We start from the raw sequence: 23,527 nt of genomic DNA, 5'->3' as shown, positions 1-23,527 counted from the left end.
TAGGATTTACAGACCACCCTTTCTGGTTCTGAAGAACAACTGTATTCCTTGGATGTTGTTTTTTTTTTTTTATCTTAAAATGCAACACCTAGGGCTTGTATTGGATGACCTTTATGTATAAAGTTCATTTAACAGTTTTATACATAAGAGAGAGCTGATTTATACTCTTTGTCTGGTTCTTTACTCTTTTTTAACATTTTTACAGTTGCTGCTTATATTTCTAAAAGCAGTTAATAGAAGAATTGAGGTAATATAATCGATTGGAACTGTATGTTTATAGAGACTGAGATACTTCCAAGTAAATTAGCCGATAGTATTCACAATGACAGAAGTTATTTTTATGATAAGATAAAGTATTTTGGAATATGTTTAAAATAAAAGGTTACGGTCTAAATTTTTTCTGCTTATGCTATTATTGTTTAATTTGACAGGAAAACCAGAAGAGCTTGTTCACACGCATGATCTGAAGTTCTAGATGTGTTTGTAGAGTACAAACAAATTCAGCTATGAAATATAGCTGAATCATAGATTTGTACACCAGTGTTGTCCAATGTTTGCAGGAGATTGTCATTGGCTCCCCTTTGCTAGTGATGTTAGGTTATGAAAGCTGCAATTGATTGGGAATATTTTGTGATAGGACTTCAGACTTACTAATCGTGAACATGTAGAGACAAAAGATAAAACGGTGTGTTTTCTAATGAAGGTATTCAACAGCAGAAGAGAAAAACCTTAGTAGGACAGGACATACTATATTCCCTTCAAAGAAAATAGAAGAGATTTTAAGAAAAAATAATGATGCAAAAAACTTATCCTGCCATGATTCTCTTGTTAAATTGCATGAAGAGTTTTCAGATAATATTCTGACTTCTGGTTGAACCTTTGCTCAGGTATCTCATATATCAAGCACTAAGAGGAAGCGGATGCAATTTACCAGGCTGATCCAATATCAAATGATCTAAGGTTTCTTAAGGTCAGTCCCGTCCCCACTGGTGTTGTGCCAGTGTTGGGGTGCTGCATGACGTAACGTCTCAAACTCACTGACCTCTTACTTAAAGAATCTGGCATCTTCTTCTCGCCTCCCCTTGGGAGTGTATGTGAGGAAGGATAACATTTCTGTCCCTACTTCTCAATTATGACGTGTCTTTTGGCTAAAGCCTGGCCCTCTCTCCCTCTCTCTCTCTCTCTGTCTTCATCATTCTGCGTTTCTTAATGTCTCTGGGGATTTGATTGGCAGCATTTTGCTGTGTCAGCTAAGTGACATCAGTTGCTTGAGAACAAGTGAGGCAGGGAGAAAGGGGAGCGTGCGAGGTGAGTGTACGAGGGGACCGTCGTCGCTGATGGTAAAGGGGGGAGGCAGACCGGGTGGGCAAGCTTTTATCGTAATTACACCAACTCTTCGATGAGATGAAGAGAAGGATTAGATGAGACAATTGTGGGCAACGCTGATGCTGAAGTGATCAGGTCAAGAGGAAATAAAAGCAAAGTTTGAAGACAGAAGGCCTGTATGGTACAACACTGGGAACAAGCTAGGAGGGAGCTGAAATATTAAGAAGATACCGTCCTCCAGCAAGTTCAAGTGTTTTACTGTTTCGTCTTCAAAATGGAGGCTTAACTTTCCCTAAAGTGTTAGTCATTAAACTCTAATGAAACCAGCGTTTTTGTAACTTAAACAGTTGCTAACCAGCCATCCATCAAATTCGGTGTGAGTTTCAGTTCCCCATGTTATTTCATTGCTCTTTTAAATGCTTCTGAGAATAGTATGTGTCGCTTTCCAGTGAATGAAGCCTTAGCTCGACTCTCCACTTAGTCCCTTTTTTTCTTATCCAAAAATCTTTCCTTATCCAAAAATGTCCAAAACAGGTACACGGTAACTGAATCCGGAATTATCGAAGGCTTACAAAGTTCAGTTAAAATGGATGCAGAGATTTAGAGGTCAAAAAACTGTGTGGCTCCACTCTGAACTCGCCTAACTTCCTGTCTCTGCCAGACTATCAAAATAAAAGTATACATTTTAAGCACAAGAAATTAAACTACAAACTTATTCCATTATTCCTGATATGTTAATCTGTAAGTATTACTTCCAATATAATACAACACTAAGCAAGTCCAAGATTCTTCCGGCGCCACTCCGAGCTGGCAGTGTCAACACAGAGTCCTTTTTTCTTTTTTTATACCAAATTTCCCCTTGTGGGACAATTAAAGGATTATTCTATTCTATTCCATTCTATTCTATTCCAAGCTATAACTTTATAGTTTTAATCATTAACCCAAATTATGTTAATCATATAAACTCCACAAACTGCATCAGCAACTCAGCTGGTGTGACGTTGAGCGTTTCATTATTTCTGTTCTCACCAACCTGATGTGCACCTCATGACAAAAACCATAAACATCTTTCCCTAAAATTAGTTATGTCAAGTTATTTATTTACTCGCTTACCCTCTACCCCTGGATCAGCTGTTTGGAGTGTTTCCAACGGAGAAGTTGCAAAGTTCTTTCTGGTGAACAAAACTGAAGGATGTTTCTTCCATCTGTTCTACTTCTGCTTTTTAAATTTTCATTTGTCGGCTGTTGTAAATCCCGCTCATAAATTGGGCTTATGTTACTAGTGTTTTAGTCACGAGTATTTCTGGCAAATAGGCTGGATCTACTGACTCAGTTACACAGTTAAAAACTGTCATTATTGAGCCAGTACTAAGAAAATTTTTGCCTTAGCAATTTTTGGCTTTGAAAGATTTCACTTTCAGGTTTTTAATCTTAGACTTGCACACATTTCGCTTTGCTCCTTTGCCTTTAACAGCTTGACCAACAGAAAGACTAATGACTACCTCATGGCTGCTTCTTTCAGTTGAGCTCTGTGTTTGTCTTCTCTTTTAATTTAGCTTTCTGGTGGGCCCACCCCCCTGCCCTTCTCTCCGTACTTTAGCACTTCGCTGCATCGTTGTGTTCAGCAGTTGTTGCTTCTGTCTCTTACAAAGAGTCTAAATCTATAAGTGAATCCAGGAAGTAAGCCCGCCGGTCATTTGAGCTGCTTTGTGTAATTACAGCTGGGACTATTTTAATGGCTGTTTATCCGCACAGCTTCAGTTATTGCAGGGAAATCGAGGTCAGTTACATGCTCCTCCAAAAATATGAGCATTTCCATCCTCTGTGCAGTTCCCAACTCCATGACCCTCCAACTCATTTCCACTTAAAACTAGTACAAAAATTCATGCAAGTATTTGTGGATGGAAGCCAGCTAATGTGTCCTTATGCATTCATGCATTCATATAAGAATTTATGCCCGATCACACAAACACTGAAAGGTCTAAAGCAGTAAGCAGCAGCAGCCTATTATCTATGTGTGCTGTTTGTTTTAATTGATCTTGTCACAGCATTAACGCCACATTAGTTTTGATGCTGCTGTGAAGTCACACATTAGGGAATGACTCTGATGTTTAATTATGGTTTGTCTAACATTGAGAGTGAGACATCACTTTTGGTTAAAAAAAAAAACCTTTAAAAAACACTTTAGCAAAATTATGGCAGATATTAAGTTGGCATAATTTCTAAAATATAGATATTGATTGAAGATTTTTCATTATGAGGTTTACTTAGCCAAGTAATTTAACCTGACTTAATTAAGGTAGTATAATCAAGGACAGATAATAGTATATTGCCCCCAAGAAATTTGCATCTCAAGCTGTTGGAGCATCAGGTAGGAACACAGAACCGAGGTAATGAGAGGCAGAAATTAAAATGTTATGATGTCAAAAGCTAAGATAGTTGCATAAAGACCTTGGTGATAAACCCTAAGGAGCACAATTTATTCCCTGTAAATTTTGTGTAGTTGATTTCTATAAAATTCATACTTTAAATGTTAGTGTTTTCCAAACAACTGGTAAGCATTCATGTATTTCATGTCTGTGAAAGTACAAAAGTCTCAGCAAGTGGGAATTCACGTGTCACTGAAATTCTCCAGTGAAACTCAGACAAATTAAATTCTTTTATGGCCGTAGCAGCTGTATAAAAGATTCCCTTAGCAGTGGTAAAAATGTGTCCAGATGGCTCTTTCCCAGTTTTTATCTTCTTTGATACGATATATACTTAAAGAATCCATGGTAAGTAGCACAACTATACACTAGGCAAAGCAGAAGATCACAACAATTATCAAGCAGTCTGAGGCCTGAGATTTTACTTCACAGCATATACACTCTTCATTACACTTTGCCAGTAGCAGGTTTGAACCCCTTTTGCTTTCAGAACTCCCATAATTTATCATGACACAGATTCAAGAAGGTACTGGACACACCTGAGAGATTTTGGATCATTTTGGTATGACTGGATCAGGCAGATGTCCACCACATCCCAAAAGTGCTCCTGTGGATTGACATTTGGTCACTGTGGAGTGTATTTGAATACAGTGATCTTATTTTCAAGTTTGAGATGATTTGAGCTTTATGATAAAAATGTGATATTCTGCTGGAACTAGCCATCAAAAGATGATACACTGTGGTCATAAAGAGATGGAGATGGTCAGCAGCAACAACATTCAGGTAGGCTGTGACATTTAAATGATGCTCAGTTCATACTAAGGTGCCCAAAGTGTCCCATGAAAATATCCCACCAGCCTGAACCACTGACACAGGGAAGGATGGATCCACTCTTTATTGTTGTTTATGAAAAATTACTTTTTTAATGTTCTGTTCTCTCTTTGTTTTTGTTTTTTTTGCTTTTTTTTTTAACACAGCATGCTTATACAGATTCAATTGTAAACAATTACTAGCATATGTGGACTTGTAAGCATGGAGACGGAAAAAAAGAAAAGAAAAGTAAAATAACCGAGGAGGTAAAAGAAAGTAGAAAAAAATAAATATATATATATATGTATATAACAATAATGAATAAATAAATAATTGTTCTCTACTTTTTGATGAGTCTGTGTGAATTATAGCCTCAGTTTCCTGTTCTTAGCTGACAGGAGTGACAGCTGGCGTGGTCTTCTGCTGCTGTAGCCCATCTGCCTCAAGGTTTGACATGTTGTGCATTCAGAGATGCTCTTCTGCATGTCTTGGTTGTAACGAGTGGTTATTTGAGTTACTTTTGCCTTCCTATCAGCTTGAAGCAGTCTAACCATTCTTCTCTGACCTCTTGTATCAACACATTTTCACCCAGACAACTGCTGCTCACTGGATAGTTCCTATTTTTCAGACCATTTTCTGTACAAATCTTGACATGGCTATGTGGTAAAACCCCAGTAGATCAGCAGTTTCTGAAATACTGACTCAAATCACCTTTCTTCCCCATTCTGATGCTCGGTTTGAACTTCAGCAGCTTGTCTTCATCATGTGAACGTGTCTAAACGCATTCATTGGCTGTCATGTGATTGGCTGATTAGACATCCTTTCAAGTATTTATTTAAGTATTAAAAGCATAGTTGGTGTCTGATTAAATCAGCAGTTAGCAGTTGCTAACTCTAAAATTAGCAACTGCTAATTGCTAATAAAAATTGACTGGAGAATGGGAGCAGTACTATTCTGGCTGAGAATGTAATTCTTTGCTCCTGCCAGACATTACTCATTCAGTAGGGCCTTCCCTTAGTTATCTTTCTCAGCCCAAGTACATGTACAGCCATGTTAGGAGAATCTTCATTCCATTGCAGCTGCTGTTTCACTAAACTCCTTGGTGGTTTGTTAAATCCTTCTCATTTTAAAGAACATTCTGACATTTTGGGAAATCTTTCTTCAGAGGTGTGAGATGGAAGCTGGTCACTAACAAAAGGTTTGTCTGACTGTATCCTCTGAAGGAGTCCAATCAAACAGCGACGCACAAATGAAACATGCTGTTTATTACGTGGGATTCAGAATTTTACAGACATTTCAGACGGTCTGTTTGTGTTGCCCTTGTTTATAAAATGTCAATTTTAAAGTGTAAAGTAGGCCTTCGCAATGTCTGTTTTTTCATACATCTAATTTCACTGGGCTCTGCAGTAGAAGCGTATTTGCATTTTTAAAAAGCCAAACCAAAGCTATGCTGCTATTGATAGAAGTTATTGTGAAAGGGAGATTGGCAGTTTAAATCTGTACCCCTTACACAGCCAGAACTTTGTAGAGCTCACCCACCTTTATTTCAATGCAACTAAACTTTAAATACTCTGAAACAGTTTACTATAGTTGGTTTACAAGTGTCTACTTATTTGTTTGGTTGGTAATTTCAGAAAAACCTTATACCCTATAGTACCATCTGAACTTAGTTTAGATTATGTGAATGCATTCAGTGCAGACCAAGCACACTTGGTCTCCTTTTGAATGAACTTGGGAAACAAGTAAAAAGAAACAGGCATAGAGCAGAGAGTTAAACTGCGTTTGTTTCCTGCAGGGTTTTTTCTCTCGTTTCTCAAGGCTTGATTTGAAAGCAAAGCAATATCTCATCTTTAGAATATTAGAAGAGTCAAAACCATTTAGTTAGTAAGAAAATAGTAATGAGTATTAAGTTAGAAAACAATTTTTTAAAAAAAGCACAAATATCCCTCCAGTATTGAATGACTTCAGAGGTTTGCAGTCTGTTTTTCTGGAGGGCTGGTGGGGGGGTGGCTAATATTCTAATGTGGTGCTCTCTTCACCACCCTTGTTTTCTCCCCAGGCCCACCTTTCGTTATTTCACCTGGCACACATGCATATTGGGCATCATCGGTTGCGCCATCATGATGTTCCTCATCAATGCCATCTACGCCTCGGCCAGCATCGCCTTCATGCTCCTGCTGCTTCTGCTGATTCACTACCTCAGTCCCACCTCCAGCTGGGGCTACATCAGCCAGGCTCTCATTTTCCACCAGGTCTGACACACACACACACACAAACACACACTCAGTATTGCCTTGTCATTACTATAGCAACTAAAATCTCATCCCCTCAGCTTTACAAGAGCCCGTACCTCTGCCAAGCAACCATTCTATCAGGTTTATAGAGACACACAAACGAATACAAACACAGACAGTTCTCCGCTGCCTCTCCTCAGCCAATGATTTTGCATTTAGCAGACAAACACACACATTTTCCCCTCTCTCTTTTCTCACTCATGCCGCCTTGTCATCCCTACAGCAGCTATCTGTCACCTTTATATCAGGCTTAGCAGACACACACACACACCTACATCTATTCCCCCGCAAAGCTCTTTACATTTATGACACTGATACACACAAACAGAGCTTTACATCATCCAGCTCTTCATGTCCTCTAGCGGGCCAGCCTGTTGCTCTCAAGGAGACAGCTCACCGTTGCCAGGACGGCCCACAGCCGAGTGGGGGAGTCATTGCCAAGGCTGCAGAGAGGGTGTCTGGGTTTGCCACTCGCTTGTCAGGAGGCAGAACATGATTACAACCACTTAACTTATTGCACTTTTCCTCCAAATCCTCACCACCCCCTTTTCCCATTTTCTTCTAGTATCATCTCCTCCCACTTCTGCAGTTTCTCTTACACAAGACACAACACTGAGGCAGCAGCTACTCTCAAGTAATTCAATTGGCCACCCTTGATAGCTCTGTTTACCAGAATGGTGGTGATAGGTACGGATGAGGGCTGAAGACTGGTTTATTTAAACCTGCACTTAGCTGGTCAGTCATATTACTGCTTTGTCAGTAGTTGAATAATATTTAAAATGTATTTTAACATATCATCAGTCAATCTATGAATCTCTATTCCATTATTAAACACTCAATCTATGTGTAGTTATTATTATAATAATTATGTAAAGTCCTTTGTTATAGTTTTTAATCCATATAATAGCTACCATAGCTTTTTACCCCTCAGCTGTAAAAGGCTGATGGGCGGGCTGTTGCCGTTGACACCAGAGTTCATCAGTGTGATAATTTGAGAACCAGGTGGTGTACGATTTTCAAATTAGTACCATAGGTACATTAATCTCAGTGACTTCAACTTCAAGGTTAAAGTTAGAGGTCAAATTTTCTAAAACTCTGAACACAATAACTCAAACGAGGTGACAAAGGATTTTCATCCCACAGGTGAAGCTACTAGAAATCTTAGACATCTTCAAATCCCACATGGGGGCTGGCCATTAGGGAATGATATTGCATCACTTTTCAGATCTGGCAACTACATCCACTTTTTGTTTACAGTCTTTGGCTGTAATTCATATTTTTAAAAACAGCTTGGCTGACAGTCAGTTAGAATTCCAGTGTTTTTGTTGTTGTTTTGTTATGTCATTATAAAATTAAGTGACCTGTTAAATCACAATGTGTTTGAATATTTATCCAGCGCAAAATTGATTTGACACTCTAGATAAACATTGCCATTGCGAATGTCATCTTTAATGCCAATAGGCTGCTGGCAAACAACGAGGTACTTATATCAGTGCATCCGCACTTATTTCCAAATATCTAAAATGTAAGTCATAAACCCTTTGAATACTCATTTCACAAGTGAGCCTCAGCTTGGCCCTCCGAGCTTTCAAACCTCCCCAGGCAAAGAGCGCAAATGATTATACTGATGGGCTCAGCAGAGGAGACCATACATGCACATTTACTGAGCTCATGCATACACTTGTCCAATGCTCCTGCACCCTCGAGTAGTAACCAGTGTGGCGGTCTGCCAGCTGGGTGACATTGAAGCAAAGCAACAAAAACAAAACACAGCATTCTACAACGACAGCAACAGCAACAAAAAAATCTCAATTGGAGATAACAAGCAGCTGACAACAGAGTTTAGGAAAGAAAGTGAGAGGAGAAAAAGACAAACTGAGGCACCAAAGCCTGATGGTATCATGGGAAAAGAAAGAAGGAAGCAGGAATATAAGGAGGGAGTGGGGTTGAGTGATTGAGAAACTAAGTGATGGATGAGACCGAAGCGACAGTGAAATGATGATAGTCTGATGGATGAGAAGATGGGAAAATGGAGAGATAAAGGAAGACAGATGATTAGATGAGTGGAGGCAGTTGGACGCTGCCTCTGGGACCATGTTTTGTGTGTGTGTGTGTGTGTGTGTTTTACAGCAAAAAAACGAAAACAAGTGTGACAATCATGATATAATAATGCTGGTTGCATCCTCAAGTTTTGATTGATAGTCATGTACACACAAACATAAACTCAGCAGCTTGAGCTGAACTTGGATTGTTAAGACAGTCGTTATTGTCAGAGGCTTTTTCGAGGCCTTTTCAGGCTAAACTCCAGCTGCAGCACAAGAGTGATTATAGTCCATAAAATGAAGCACACCCTGAAAGTACTTTTAAGTGGAAGCCATTTTAACTATTTTAGGATATTCTCAAGTGAAGTTTTCCATTTGTCTGTTTTATAGTCACCCTGCAAGTGTCTGAATGTATTTAAAGGTTTTCAAACTATTTTTTTCCTCCCCAACTTTCCTTTTATACCAGGAACACCAATTTTAACCATAGACTGCAAATAAAAGCTACTGTTATGCCATCGATTGGCATTTTGAAACTTCTACAATAGCAGCAGTCGCTGTTGCCATGTCCGTTTTTTGGAGCCAGAGTATTTGGACCAGAGGGTGGTGTGCTAAATAGAGATGTTCCTGGCAGCTGACTAAACGGGGAAAAAAATTACTAACCGACTAGTCTAAAACTAAATAACACTCAGATATGGGCGACCGTGGGTCAGGGGGTTGGGAAGCGCCTCTGTAACCGGAAGGTCGTCGGTTCGATCCCCGGGCTCTCAGAGGGGCTGCAATATGGCAGCCTCGCTTCTGTCCGTCTGCCCCAGGGCAGCTGTGGCTACAACTGTAGCTTGCTTCCGCCAGTGTATGAATGTGAGAGTGAATGAATAGTGGAATTGTAAAGCACTTTGGGTGCCTTGCAAAGCGCTATATAAATGCAATCCATTATTATTATATCAAGCTGAATTTGTGAATCGATTAATGGAAAATGTCAAAATCAATCTAAACAAAGGCATTTGAAGCCATTAATCACATTCTTCAGTAATGAATCATACTGCTTAACTGAGCGGCACCTCGCGTCACACATTATCAACATTGCACGTCGTATTTCAAACAAACAGTCTCTTTGTGAAATATGATATTAAATTGATTTCTTTTTTTTTGTGATCAACATTTTATTGATTTACAACAGGGTTGGGGGTGTACAGACATATACAGCACGACTGTAAACTGCAGTAGCAAAGCAAACATTGGTCACAAGGCATGGGGACAGGAAAGAAAAAACACAAAAACACACAGTTACAACCAGTTCTTGCCTCTTCCAGGAGATAACTTTGGATGAGAAGATTTTCCAAGCTTCGACAGTCGTGGGTCGAGCTTTATTTAATTTTGCTGTGGTATGTTCAAGATTAATGATACGGATAAGACATCGTATCCAGAATGATTCCATACAAATGTCAGGACTGAACTATTGCTTTGTAATTTTCTTCTTTGCGGATGTGAATCCGGCGAACAACATTTTGCATTGTATTTGTTTTAAGGAGATTTCAGAGGTATCATTGAGGAGACAAAGACCAGGATTGGGGATATAAAAAAACTTCCAGCACCTCAGATAACACAGAGTTCACAAAGACCCAAAAATTGGATATAACTGGACAGTCTCATAACATGTGTAAGAACGTGCCTGGTGACGAATCATTGCATATGTGACAGTGATATGTATCCTGTAGTTTCATCTGGAATCTCTTATAGGGTGTAATGTATGTTCTGTGTATGGTTTTGAAATGAATTAGTTGATGTGCCTGGTTCCTAAATCGATTTCTTTACTATAAAAAAAGTCCATGTATTTTAAAAATATCCGAAAAACTGATAAACTGCGGCTGAAAAGTGTGGTGCATTATGAACGCTGTTCAAAGATTCATGACAACTACTGTCTAAAACAACAAAATGATAAATCATCCACCTGTTTTCTTCACCCATCTGGAGTTGGGTAACGGGGGCAGCAGCCTAAGCAGAGAAGCCGAAACCTCACTCTTGTCAGTCCCCTACTCCAGCTTATCTGGAGGAACATCGAGGCATTCCCAGACCAGATGTAAGAATAGATGTAATCTCTCCAGCTCGTCCTCGGCTAGCCCCTGGCCTCCTCCCAGTAGGCCAACCCTGGCTAAAACATCTTAACCTTATGCCTCAGCTGTCTCCTTTCAATGTGGAGGAGCAGCAACTCTGCTCTGAACTTCTCTCGAATTATTGAATTCCTCTTTCGAGAGCCCCTCCACCCTTTGGAAATCGCTCATTTCCCTGCAATCTCATTTCTCAGTGATGCTCCATCTGGTGGCACATCGCTGCATAACATTTAGAACACAGCAATTTAAAGTATTTCAGCATCAATTAAAATGATAGCAATCGGATTAAATGCCAATACGTCTGGTACTGACTAGTGACAATAGCGTGGTCAACTGGTCGCACACGTCCCTAGTTTTAAGTTATCCACTAATGTTGGCAAGATTGGTTTATTAGGTGCATCCATAACCTTGACAGGTTCAAAATACATAGATGTGTATGTGCTAATTAGTGTTAAGTAACAGATAATAAAATACTATAACTTCACTCACCAGAACTGAAGCACAAACATTTTTCATTTGTTGTACCGCATACCAGTCCATAATATTTGTCAGATAATTAGAGTACACCAGTCCTTCCTTCAGGCTTTGTTGGTGTCCAAATACATAGAAAGAAAATTCACCCACCTTATACTTTTTGAAGGTGATGATATCTGTACAGACCCAAGTATTTCTTCCTTTCTTTCTTTTTTTTAATCAGAGTGTAATCATTTCTATTTAATGCTGTGAAGTTGGGCAGTGACTGGAATGTCTTTGCTTTTTCAGCCAGCCCCAATTGGTCAGTAGAGGAACAGCAGTCTTGTCACATTTTCCTTTTCAGCCCTGAAATTGCTCCTTGGTTTTAACACTCAAAACTCCAAAAAGTCTGAAGAAAAGCATGGAATTGTCCATTACCATTTTCTATCATAGAGATAAATTGGGCTGCGTAGGATGCAGCTTTAACATGTCATCAGAGTTAATGATCAATATGTAGTCAGCGTTAATCATTGCTGTTTAGTCCTAATGTTTGGTTCTACTCAGCTGCATTTCCTTAATGGTACCTTGAGCCAATTTTATCAACGTGAATCCTGATGATGGCTGCATGATTGCTTGCATTGTAAAATATAATAATATATATAATATATATAATTCTAATACACTCTGGCATTTAAGTGTACATTCATAAGCAGCAGCACATGGGCACATTTTTCACAGTAACAGTCTGAATGACACACATCTATACTAGAGATGGCACGATACCACTTTTTTATGTCCGATACCGATATCATAAATTTGGATATCTGCCGATACCGATATGAATCCGATATAGTGTTTTTTAATCAACAAAACTGTTTTTTTTAAATATCTTGCTGCATTTTGTATAAGTTCATACTCAAGTTTAAAACAACAACTACACTAAAGCTATTCTGTTATACCTGTATGCAAAAAAAAATATTTCATAGTTCAGCAATACTGATCAATCTAATAAACTTAAACCTACACCATCCTCCCTATTCTGGTATTTTAAAGAGTACTTAGCAGAAATATTAAGCAACCTAACTAATAGGGTTCCAACTCCCAGCAACAACAAAAATAAATAAATAAAAAATAGGGAACCACCCCTCACGCTCCACCTCATGATGCTTAATCGACGTAATCAACCTTAATTTGATGCAGTGTGAAAAAAAATGCACAGAAATCAATTATTTTTTTCAATATATTAAAATATTAAATAGATTCAACATCTTTCTTCAACAAAATTGCAGACTGCACAGATGGTACCTTCCCAAAGGAAAAAGTACTATAGCTTACTAGGGTATATTAGACTTAATAGTCACTATATACAGTAATTGACTTCTATTCATTTTACATCAAATTAAAACTTTGGGTGTCAGATAATTATTTATTAAAAGCTCGACATTTTAAATGAGAATAAGAAAGAAAAGTATGTCTCTGTGCCCCTTTTCCCTGTTAATGCCCTATCGGCCCCCCTGGCTAAACTTTGCTAGATCCGTCCCTGCACAGTTACCAGCCGTCAGCTACGTAGAAAAAGATCCTCGAGTAGAAAGTAATATTAAATAAATTCTAACAGCAGCTGATCAAGCTTAAACGTGCTGCTGTTGTTCAGCCGCTGGTTTGCTCTTTCTGGTGCAAAGTGGGCCAAAAACAAACAAGAGACACGGACTCGCGACAGAAAAGCCGATCAGCTGATCATTAAGCAGTTTCATGATTGAAGTAGCAGCAAGAGGAGGAAGTCGCTCCATATATCGCTTGTTAAGCTTAACGCAGGAATGCTTTACAAACATTCAGAGATGGACTTACACACTTGCTTTACTTCTCTCGGGGATAACTTTGTCGGAGATGAAATGCCGGGTTGCTAGCGAAGCTCCAAATGCTATCCAGACCACCGACAGGTCCCGCATGCCACAGCCGCTCTATCACGTGATGCATACTGCTCCGACGTGCTAACGTTCTGAGGTGAGTTACGGGTGTTGCAAGTTTTGTGAGGTGCTTTCGTGATATTTAATGGATCGGATTACATTTTTTATTTTTCTCCGATATCGGATCCAGTAATTTAGGTCAGTATCGGACCGATACCGATACGTAATATCGGATCGGTCCATCTCTAATCTATACATGCATATAAACATCTTAACATGTCTGACTATTCTATACTTGGGCGGCCGTGGCTCAGGGGGTTGGGAAGCGTATCTGTAACCAGAAGGTTGCCGGTTCGATCCCCGGACTCTCTGTCCTGGTCATTGTGTCCTTGGGCAAGACACTTTACCCTACCGCCTACTGGTGTTGGCCAGAGGGGCCGATGGCGCGATATGGCAGCCTCGCTTCTGTCAGTCTGCCCCAGGGCAGCTGTGGCTACAACCGTAGCTTGCCTCCACCAGTGTGTGAATGTGAGAGTGAATGAATAGTGGCATTGTAAAGCGCTTTGGGTGCCTTGAAAAGCGCTATATAAATGCAATCCATTATTATTATTATTATTATTATTATTCAATGAATGGATCTGGACTAGTGGTTATATAGCCTTTTTCTAGTTTTAGAGACCACTTCCACCATACATTTATAGAGTACTTTATTCTATACACTATAAATACTTTATCTACCTCTCATCCATGGCAACAAAACCATGGCAGTGTCTGGTACAGGGACATGTGTGGATCAGGCTTTAGTTGAACTGGGATCCCTGGTCCTGTGGGAACTTCATCACTGGTCACTGCTACAAGCTGTAGAACAGACCTTCCCAAAGTGTGGGGCCCCATTGCAGGGGGGGCGCAGCATGAAAAGGGGGAAAAAAAACAACGCTTGGACACTGCTAGCACGGGGCTCCCACACAAACGCAAAGCAGGAGATGAAGCATCGCATCGCTGAATATGTTTCCAAACCAACTTCATTCTAAGCCAAAGACTAGAAAATCTGGTGAAGCATATCTTCCCTTTGGTTTCACCTGCACAGGCATTTTTTGAAAAATGTATTGATAGCAATGTTGAATATTAATACAAAGGAAAAAAACAAGTACATGTAAAATAATTACACAGTGACGCCTCTGAATTCTAAATGGAGGGACAGTAACTGCATGTGTGTATGTAAGCGTATAAAACCTGAAGATAGAGACAAAATACTGTTAATCTGACTATCTGCCATTCTGCAATTCATCTCATGTAAACAATAACGTGGCGCACAGCGTGACGTGGAAAACGTTGCGTGACGAACTCCGTATTCCTCGTCCACATATAAACCCAAAAAAGGAGTTTTAAAAAATCTCAGTTTTCGGTGATTCCAAACGCTGTTTACATGTGGACGAAACAGCTGCGTTTTCAAAATCACGTGCAGACGCAGCGTAAAAGAGTTAGTAGTTTATTTTCTTACTACCTGCAGATTACTTGTATTTGCTTAATTGTTTACTAAATGTTTGAGGTGTGAAATAAACTGCAATGGGGCAAAATATGGGTGTGCGTGGTTGGAGGATGTGTTTGTGCGTGTGTGCGCGCGCAAGGGGGGGAGAATATTTTTCTTGTAAAACAAAGGGGGGCCCAGTAAAAAAAGGTTTGGGAAGCACTGCTTTAGAAGAAAGCGGGCTTCTGTTGTTGAAGAAGTTGCTAAAAAATCTTTCTAAAGATGACTGCCTGTACAGATGGTAGAGGAATGAAATTCATAGTTTCTGAAACCTTCCTTAATGTACCTCATGCTAAATCTCAGGACCAATAAAAGTCAATTTTCCTTGATGCCAAAAAAACAACACAGAAAAGTGAGCAAAACACATACAGTGGGGCAAAAAAGTATTTAGTCAGCCACCGATTGTGCAAGTTCCCCCACTTAAAATGATGACAGAGGTCAGTAATTTGCACCAGAGGTACACTTCAACTGTGAGAGACAGAATGTGAAAAAAAAAATCCATGAATCCACATGGTAGGATTTGTAAAGAATTTATTCGTAAATCAGGGTGGAAAATAAGTATTTGGTCACCTCAAACAAGGAAAATCTCTGGCTCTCACAGACCTGTAACGTCTTCTGTAAGAAGCTTTTCTGTCCCCCACTCGTTACCTGTATGAATGGCACCTGTTTGAACTCATCATCTGTATAAAAGACACCTGCCCACAGCCTCAAACAGTCAGACTCCAAACTCCGCCATGGCCAAGACCAAAGAGCTTTCGAAGGACACCAGGAAAAGTATTGTAGACCTGCACCAGACTGGGAAGAGTGAATCTACAATAGGCAAGCAGCTTGGTGTGAAAAAATCAACTGTGGGAGCAATCATCAGAAAATGGAAGACATACAAGACCACTGATAATCTCCCTCGATCTGGGGCTCCACGCAAGATCTCATCCCGTGGGGTCAAAATGATCATGAGAACGGTGAGCAAAGATCCCAGAACCACACGGGGGGACCTGGTGAATGACCTGCAGAGAGCTGGGACCAAAGTAACAAAGGTCACCATCAGTAACACACTACAACGGCAGGGAATCAAATCCCGCAGTGCCAGACGTGTTCCGCTGCTGAAGCCAGTGCATGTCCAGGCCCGTCTGAAGTTTGCCAGAGAGCACATGGATGATACAGCAGAGGATTGGGAGAATGTCATGTGGTCAGATGAAACCAAAGTAGAACTTTTTGGTATAAACTCAACTCGTCGTGTTTGGAGGAAGAAGAATACTGAGTTGCATCCCAAGAACACCATACCTACTGTGAAGCATGGGGGTGGAAACATCATGCTATGGGGCTGTTTTTCTGCCAAGGGCACAGGACGACTGATCCGTGTTAAGGACAGAATGAATGGGGCCATGTATCGTGAGATTTTGAGCCAAAACCTCCTTCCATCAGTGAGAACTTTGAAGATGAAACGAGGCTGGGTCTTCCAACATGACAATGATCCAAAACACAGCGCCCGGGCAACAAAGGAGTGGCTCCGTAAGAAGCATTTGAAAGTCCTGGAGTGGCCTAGCCAGTCTCCAGACCTCAACCCCATAGAAAATCTGTGGCGGGAGTTGAAAGTCCGTGTTGCTCGGCGACAGCCCCAAAACATCACTGCTCTCGAGAAGATCTGCATGGAGGAATGGGCCAAAATACCAGCTACTGTGTGTGCAAACCTGGTAAAGACCTATAGTAAACGTTTGACCTCTGTTATTGCCAACAAAGGTTATGTTACAAAGTATTGAGTTGTATTTTTGTTATTGACCAAATACTTATTTTCCACCCTGATTTACGAATAAATTCTTTACAAATCCTACCATGTGGATTCATGGATTTTTTTTTTTCACATTCTGTCTCTCACAGTTGAAGTGTACCTCTGGTGCAAATTACTGACCTCTGTCATCATTTTAAGTGGGGGAACTTGCACAATCGGTGGCTGACTAAATACTTTTTTGCCCCACTGTATATTGGCAATTTCAGCTTGAAGTGTTGTTTTTTTTCCCCTGCACAATATCAAATATTATGGAAATTAACATTAAGTGAAAAAACTAAAATTTAGGTCATTGCAAGTTCAGTCACATCTGGATATTTATTTTGGTGGGACTCAAATGGACTTGAGCATGAGACAGCTGCAGATACAACTCAGATTTAGTGAAAGTCAAACTAGAGGCTTCTGTGGAATGCAGGTTTAGTGAAGTAGGAGTTTATGGGGTTAAAAACGCACAGATTCTCCAACAGCTCTGCTTACATGTCTCTCTTCAACCTTTAGGTGCGTAAGTATTTGCTAATGCTGGACGTGAGGAAGGACCACGTCAAATTCTGGAGACCTCAGATCCTGCTCATGGTTTCCAACCCTCGCAGTAGCGTGGGCCTCATCACCTTCATCAACGACATCAAGAAGAGTGGCCTGTACGTGCTGGGACATGTCCAGCTCGGAGACCTTAGTAAGAACACCAAAGTTCAATTTAAACCTCGAGAAACTTTTTTCGTTTATTTAATCAGCTTCTTCTCCAGTGACTTTTGCATTAGGAGGATTCGAAGGCTTACTTCTGCACCATTTCTCATGTACACCCACTCAGTGTGAGAGAGAGACTATTAATTATGAGCAAAATAAATATGGGATGCTGAGAAGATATTGTTTTTGGAGGATTTTAACATGATTATGATATTTAAAAGCAGCAGAGGCAGCAAAAAAATCTTCTTTCCCTGAGAACTTCAACTGTATTGCTATAAAATATATCAAATATACCACTATCACTAAAGTCCTTTCATTTTGGTTCAGTTTAAAATGGCTAAATATGGAAAGTATATGAGTGAGAAATGCGCCTCTATGTTGGCAATGCAGTCCAAAGTTCCAGACTGAGCGGTTCATTGTTTAATGGACCTCTTCAGAATGCTAACCCGTTCTCTTTGACATCGCCTCATCTGCTGCTGTCGAGGGAAGTAATCGCACGCACAAAGCTCTGGAGGCACCTCCTTTCTACACACTTGCAGATTTTCAAGGGGCAAGGTCATTGATTGTCTTTTTCTTTGTCTTCCGTGGGGTGTAAAGGGGTGGGGGAGATGATGGCAGACCGGGACTGGCCATGAATGGAGTGCTCCCAGTCCAAATCCTTTGTGTTTCACAGTGGAAAAAAATGATATGTTCATTAGCCGCTGAAGGGCCCTTCTCTCACTTGACGAGCCACTTGGTCTTGAGAAATATGAGCGAGCGATTCATTCACATAATTACACTGAAGTGGAGTTTGTTGTTGAGGATTTGCACATTGCCCTGCTAATCTATTTTGAGTCTACCCATTTATGCTTACAATTGTGCAGCAGCTGTTTGCCTTAAAGCTGAATGGAATACATGGCAGCTTCTAGCACAGTTCAAACAACCACAGGACGCCTGTAGACGTGGCCTCTGGATGGCCCTCTACATACATGCTGATGCTTTTTTTTGGGATGACTGATCACCTGCTCGCCTGTTTGTGCTTCCCTGTATCTTTCATTCTTTATCCAAGTCTGTCTACACTGTCATTTGCGCTTGCATCTTTCTGTTTCTTCCCTCTCCTCCATATCTCAGCATGCTCTCTTGCATCTCACTCACGCTCTGCCTCTAATTCCAGCTCTGTCAACTCACTTCTCCACTCCCTCCTTTTACTTTTTGGCTTTCCTGCTTCTGGGTCCATTTCCTTCTCATTCTCTGAATCTTAGCACACTTCTGTTCAACTGTCAGATGTATTTCTAGTGCAATTCAACTTTATGTTTTTTTTCCAGACACTTTGCCGTCTGACCCTCTGCAGGCCCAATATGAGTCCTGGTTGTCCCTGGTGGACCATCTAAATATCAAAGCCTTTGTCAACCTGACCTTAGCTGATTCTGTACGTCATGGTGTCCAACATCTCCTCTTCATTTCAGGACTTGGTCAGTACCCCTATTAATAACGCACATTGTCCTTATTTGTTATTAAATTCAAAGGCAAGTATCAATATACTAATATGATTTTTGTTCCTTCCACGTACTTACATTTTGATTAAAGCCAATGCCTAATGAATGTTTTTACATTTACATTATATTATATTATTATTTAGACTGTCAAAAAATAGTACCTGCTCTTCAACCAGTGGTTTGGTTACTATGTTTACTCAAAGTTTCAAGTATTGAACTAAACTGCCCAAACATCCAGAAGCAGACACGTTAACACTCTAAGATGATATGCTGTGTCGGTTATTGAGCTGCGATATCCAAACTGCTATTTGCACTTTTTATCTATGTGCCCAAAATGCACTTGATTTTAACTTCTTGTAGTTTCTATGTAAATGTGTTTATTTAACATGCCTGAAATGCACCATAACCCTAATCCCGCCCCAAGGGCAAGGACTGGCAGCATATCAAAAGAGTCACATTTGATCAAAAAGGTCTTTACAGAGCCACAAAACATACAGTACTGCGCAAAAGTCTTGAGTTACTCACTAGTTCTATATATTTTGCTTCCAAGGAGCCAGATTTTCTTGTTATTTTGTTCAAGTTGTCTTAAGTAATAGTTCTCCAGGCTTTCATAAGGTCTTTTAAAAATTTTCTTTAGCCATCGGTTGCTCTTTTGCTCACTTTCAGTCCAGGCCATGTAACGGACATATTGTGAATCATTCTAAGTCTTCCACTCTCAACATTATAGGAAATGAATGATGGTAATAAAAGAAATAATTTTTGCCTTTCCTCTTCCCAGGTGGGATGCGTCCTAACACCCTTGTCCTGGGTTTCTATGATGACTGTCTTCCAAAAGACAAACTGATTGAACCATCAATGTCGAGCACTCAGTCCACAGATCCCTCAGGTCCTTCTCACGAGCCAGAGCAACCTCCTCTCTTCCACTTTGTATCCCTGCGGGGCTCTAGTAACAGACTGGACTATGGTGAATTTGGAGACGGAAAGGTTCTAGGGTCCCAGGAGTATGTAGCTATCATTGCTGATGCCATGAAGATGCTCAAGAACGTGGTACTAGCTCGATACTTCAACAACTTTGACAGAGCCCAGGTTCTCTCACCTCCCTCCTGCACTCCCGGGAAGAGAGCTGTGTATGTGGATGTCTGGCCAGTCAACCTCCTACGCCCAGACAGCTGTAGCTATGTGGATACCTGCTCTCTATTCCTGCTGCAGCTGGCATGTATCCTTAACATGGTGCGGGACTGGCGCAAAGCTACACTGCGTCTCTTCCTGTGTGTTGAGGAGGGCCGAAGTGTGAGGGGCCCGGAGGAGAAGCTCAGCCAGCTGCTTAAGGAGTTGAGAATTAAGGCTCAGATCCACCCCGTGCCTTGGGATCAGCAGGTGGCACTACACTGGCAGCGTCAAGGCAACTGGGGGAAGAAACAGCTGGATGCTACTACGGAAGAGAAGAAGCTGCAACCTGAGGAGGAGGAGGATGAGGAGAACGAAGAAGATTACGTCAACAGCTTCCCAAGCAACGCCACACGTGTGTCAGATGACTACCTTTCAGCTGTCAACAAGCTGATCCTGGATCAGTCCCGGCCCCAACCCGCTGTGCGTTTCTTGTACTTGCCACGCCCCCCAGCTGACACCCGCCGCTATACTGTTTACCTGCGCCAGCTGGAGCTGCTGACTCAGGACCTTGGCCCTACGCTGCTCATCCACGGCGTAACACCAGTCATCACCACCGACCTTTGAAACGGCACGCTCGATGAAGTGTGCTTCACACACAGAGTTTTCTTGAATTCACTGAAGGTGTGTGGACCTCGGAGCTGCCTTTGTCTGACCTGTCCACCCAACAGTAGTTCAACAAAACACCTCGTCACTCACAGAGACCGTCTGCACTCCCTTGCACATTTTACACTGACACAGAACAAAGTCGTCAGTTTCAACTTGACTGTCTACATATTTACCATTTCTTTATTTTATATGTGCACTCCAGTAAAAATTCTAGTATTCCAATCAAGCCCCTGAAGGCACCATCATATTCCATTTATGGACCTCATTTCAATATAAGATGAGTACAATCAGATGATGATTGGATTTACCAAAATAATGTTTTCAGGGGAAAAGCAGGAGGTGAATGTTGAAAAAGTAGAGCCAGTCAATCAAAAAACCACAGTCAAATGGCACAATTGTTCTCACTTTTCACCAGTGTTACATTAATGAGCTAAATCGCTCGCAGCAGGCTCAGCTAGTTTTAAATTTCCCCTCTCCTAGAGCTTCCTTCCCTGTTTTCTTACAATAATCATTCTATTTTAGTTTTTTACTTTTCCAGATCAAAAAGTGCCTTGCTAGTTAGGGAGCTGGAGTTGGACTGTTAGACCTTGACTCGTGAAATCTCCATTTTTTGCCTTTACAAATGAAACACCCGAACAATAACAATGGTGCTTGATGCCTTTAAGGTTTAATTCCAAACATCTTGCGTGTGGGATCTGAGAAACACACTCCACCTTTTATCCAAATACACTTTTGTCCCTCCACTGCCAAATAGCAGCCTTCCAACATTAATTTAACATGTTTACAATGCAAATCGTTACTGTGATTATCTATGTTTTATTGATATGTCATTTTTGGTACGGCGTTGTTGGCCAGGCTTAATTGAAGTAACTTCTTTGCCTTTTACCTAAACCATTTCTTTAGTGAGTCTATGTAGCTTTTGCTAAACTGTATGGACAAATTTATGGGATATTTGTAACTGCTAGATTACCAATATACATAGTGTGTCATCCCTGTGTGACCCAGGATTCTGTGGCAAATTGGATTTCCATTCTTTGGAAAATCCCTCTCTTTTCTGTAAAAATCTGAAGGCTAGGGGTCCATAAATATTTCATGTAAAATAAATTAATTCACTTCAACTTACACTTGAAACTCTTTTTCACCCTGACTCCAACATGCCTGTGTGGTACTTGAAGAGAGGTTGGTGCTTGGTTTTGGACATGGCTTGAAATGTTTGTTGGGGGTTTTTTTTGCAGTTTTTGGAATGACACATATTTTTATTTCTCGACCCACTGGGTCCACTCTGTTGCTACAGCTGGGTTCCCTTTTGGACACTACAGCCCCCAACAAGCAACTGATTATAGAGTTCTTCTTTGTCCTGCAAAAAAAATAAATCACATGCTTTATTGAAAGAATGAAATGTTTAGAGTTTGATATATACTTTTAAATTGAAATGGCAGATAAATAATAAAATGTTTGTATTATATGTCCTTTTTGTTTTGTTATACCTGCTCAGATTGTTTGCAAAAGCCAGATCAAACTTAACTACTTCTCCAAATGTCTGCACTTTGTTTCCTTCAGCCTTAGACCAGTTTATGCGTCTTTGAGAAGAGATCTGAGGGGTTTTTGTGAGCGCTTGTTTGTGTGAGGTAAACTTTGGAAATAGGGCTGAGATAGCTCAGCAGCTCAGACAGAGAGATTCTAGAGGGTGCCAGCCAGCCAAATTACTTTGTCCTACAGTCACCCTCGCTGCCAACCAGGCAGAAATGGATTCCATCTCCGTTCTGAGGTGAACAACAGATTGGAGAAATAAGCCCAAATAACCATCGATATCTGTTCAGGAGGAGGGAGGCTGACATTTATCACTGAGGGAAAGACGTGGGCTCTGAGAGGATTGGGTCTGCGTGTGTGCAGAGAAAAAAAGATCGCAACTTAGTTTTCTGACGTGCTTGTTTATTGGTTGCACCATTAATGGCATGTAATTAGTCTTAAGAAAAATGCAATTTGTAAGTAGATCGAAACAAATCCCAATCAGTATGAATCAAACAAACTGATATATAATCCAACATGAATCAAAAATACAAAGGCGTATGCTCTTACAATTTACAGTTGACAAGCAGTTTGATTAGATTTTCCCTTTCTTTTTGTCGTAAATATACTATTAGTTTTACAATGAAATCATCCCATGTACAAATAATCCCTGAGAGCCAAAAGCTCAGACAGTTTCTGACTGTTGGTAAGAGAGGATATTCCTAATATGGTCATCTCAAGCACACTCCTCTAGCCTTAAGCACAGAAGCTCCACCCAGCTGTACAAACCTGTTCATGAGAAAGACCCAGTTAGAAGAACGCTTGCTTGAATCAGACATCAGGACGATTTTTGGGGTGGCTGTAGGTGTGAATGTTAGATACAGAGCACTTGGGCTTAGAAAGTGCTTGTGTGAATAGGTGAATGAGGCATTTTGTATAAGTGCTCCGAGTGCTCAAATAGAGCAGAAAAGCACTGTATAAGAGCCAGTCTATTTGCTGTTTATCTCCTGTGTGATGCACTGTGTTTAACAAGCTACTGAATGCCTAAATTCTCTTTATAATTAATAAAGTATCTATCACTTGAATCTATCACTGCTTACTTTCATTCTCCATACACATGATTTAATGAAAGAAGAAAATATAGACTAGCAAGTCAGAAATTTTGCTCATTAAAAGAAAAACTGACAACTAACTATGTTTGGGAATGAGCTGCCTGAATGGATAGCATATGTTGTGTTTTAGACTCCAGAATTCGTCTCCTTTAAATTATTATTATCACATTAGGAAACAGGCAGCAAGAAAAGGATGGCCTGTACATGCACTGCATCTTGAAAACAAATGGTTAAAACATTTTCACAAATATGAACACATTTTTTGAATTTTGGCATGAAAAAAAATGTAAATGATGC

At 40.4% G+C, this 23,527-nt stretch overlaps 1 protein-coding gene across 1 annotated transcript in view; it reads left to right on the top strand.

Moving 5' to 3' along the window:
- Nucleotides 1-23,207, top strand: part of LOC146693355 (solute carrier family 12 member 9) — an 84,125-nt gene extending 60,918 nt beyond the window's left edge. Inside the window, exons 10-13 of the mRNA XM_085479171.1 lie at nt 6,622-6,814; nt 17,173-17,347; nt 18,663-18,809; nt 19,612-23,207. Of these exons, the coding sequence (XP_085335297.1) occupies nt 6,622-6,814; nt 17,173-17,347; nt 18,663-18,809; nt 19,612-20,567 (1,471 nt within the window). The 3' untranslated portion in view covers nt 20,568-23,207. The remainder of the gene's footprint in view (nt 1-6,621; nt 6,815-17,172; nt 17,348-18,662; nt 18,810-19,611) is intronic.
- The last annotated feature ends 320 nt before the right edge of the window (nt 23,208-23,527 follow it).

The sequence above is a fragment of the Copadichromis virginalis genome, linkage group LG14 (genome assembly GCF_057382275.1).
Source record: "Copadichromis virginalis isolate Kocher_CV1m ecotype Utaka linkage group LG14, C_Virginalis_male_GT1.1, whole genome shotgun sequence".
Lineage (NCBI taxonomy): Eukaryota > Metazoa > Chordata > Actinopteri > Cichliformes > Cichlidae > Copadichromis > Copadichromis virginalis.
Note: the sequence above shows the minus strand (reverse complement) of the source record. Positions and strands in the feature narration are given on the sequence as shown.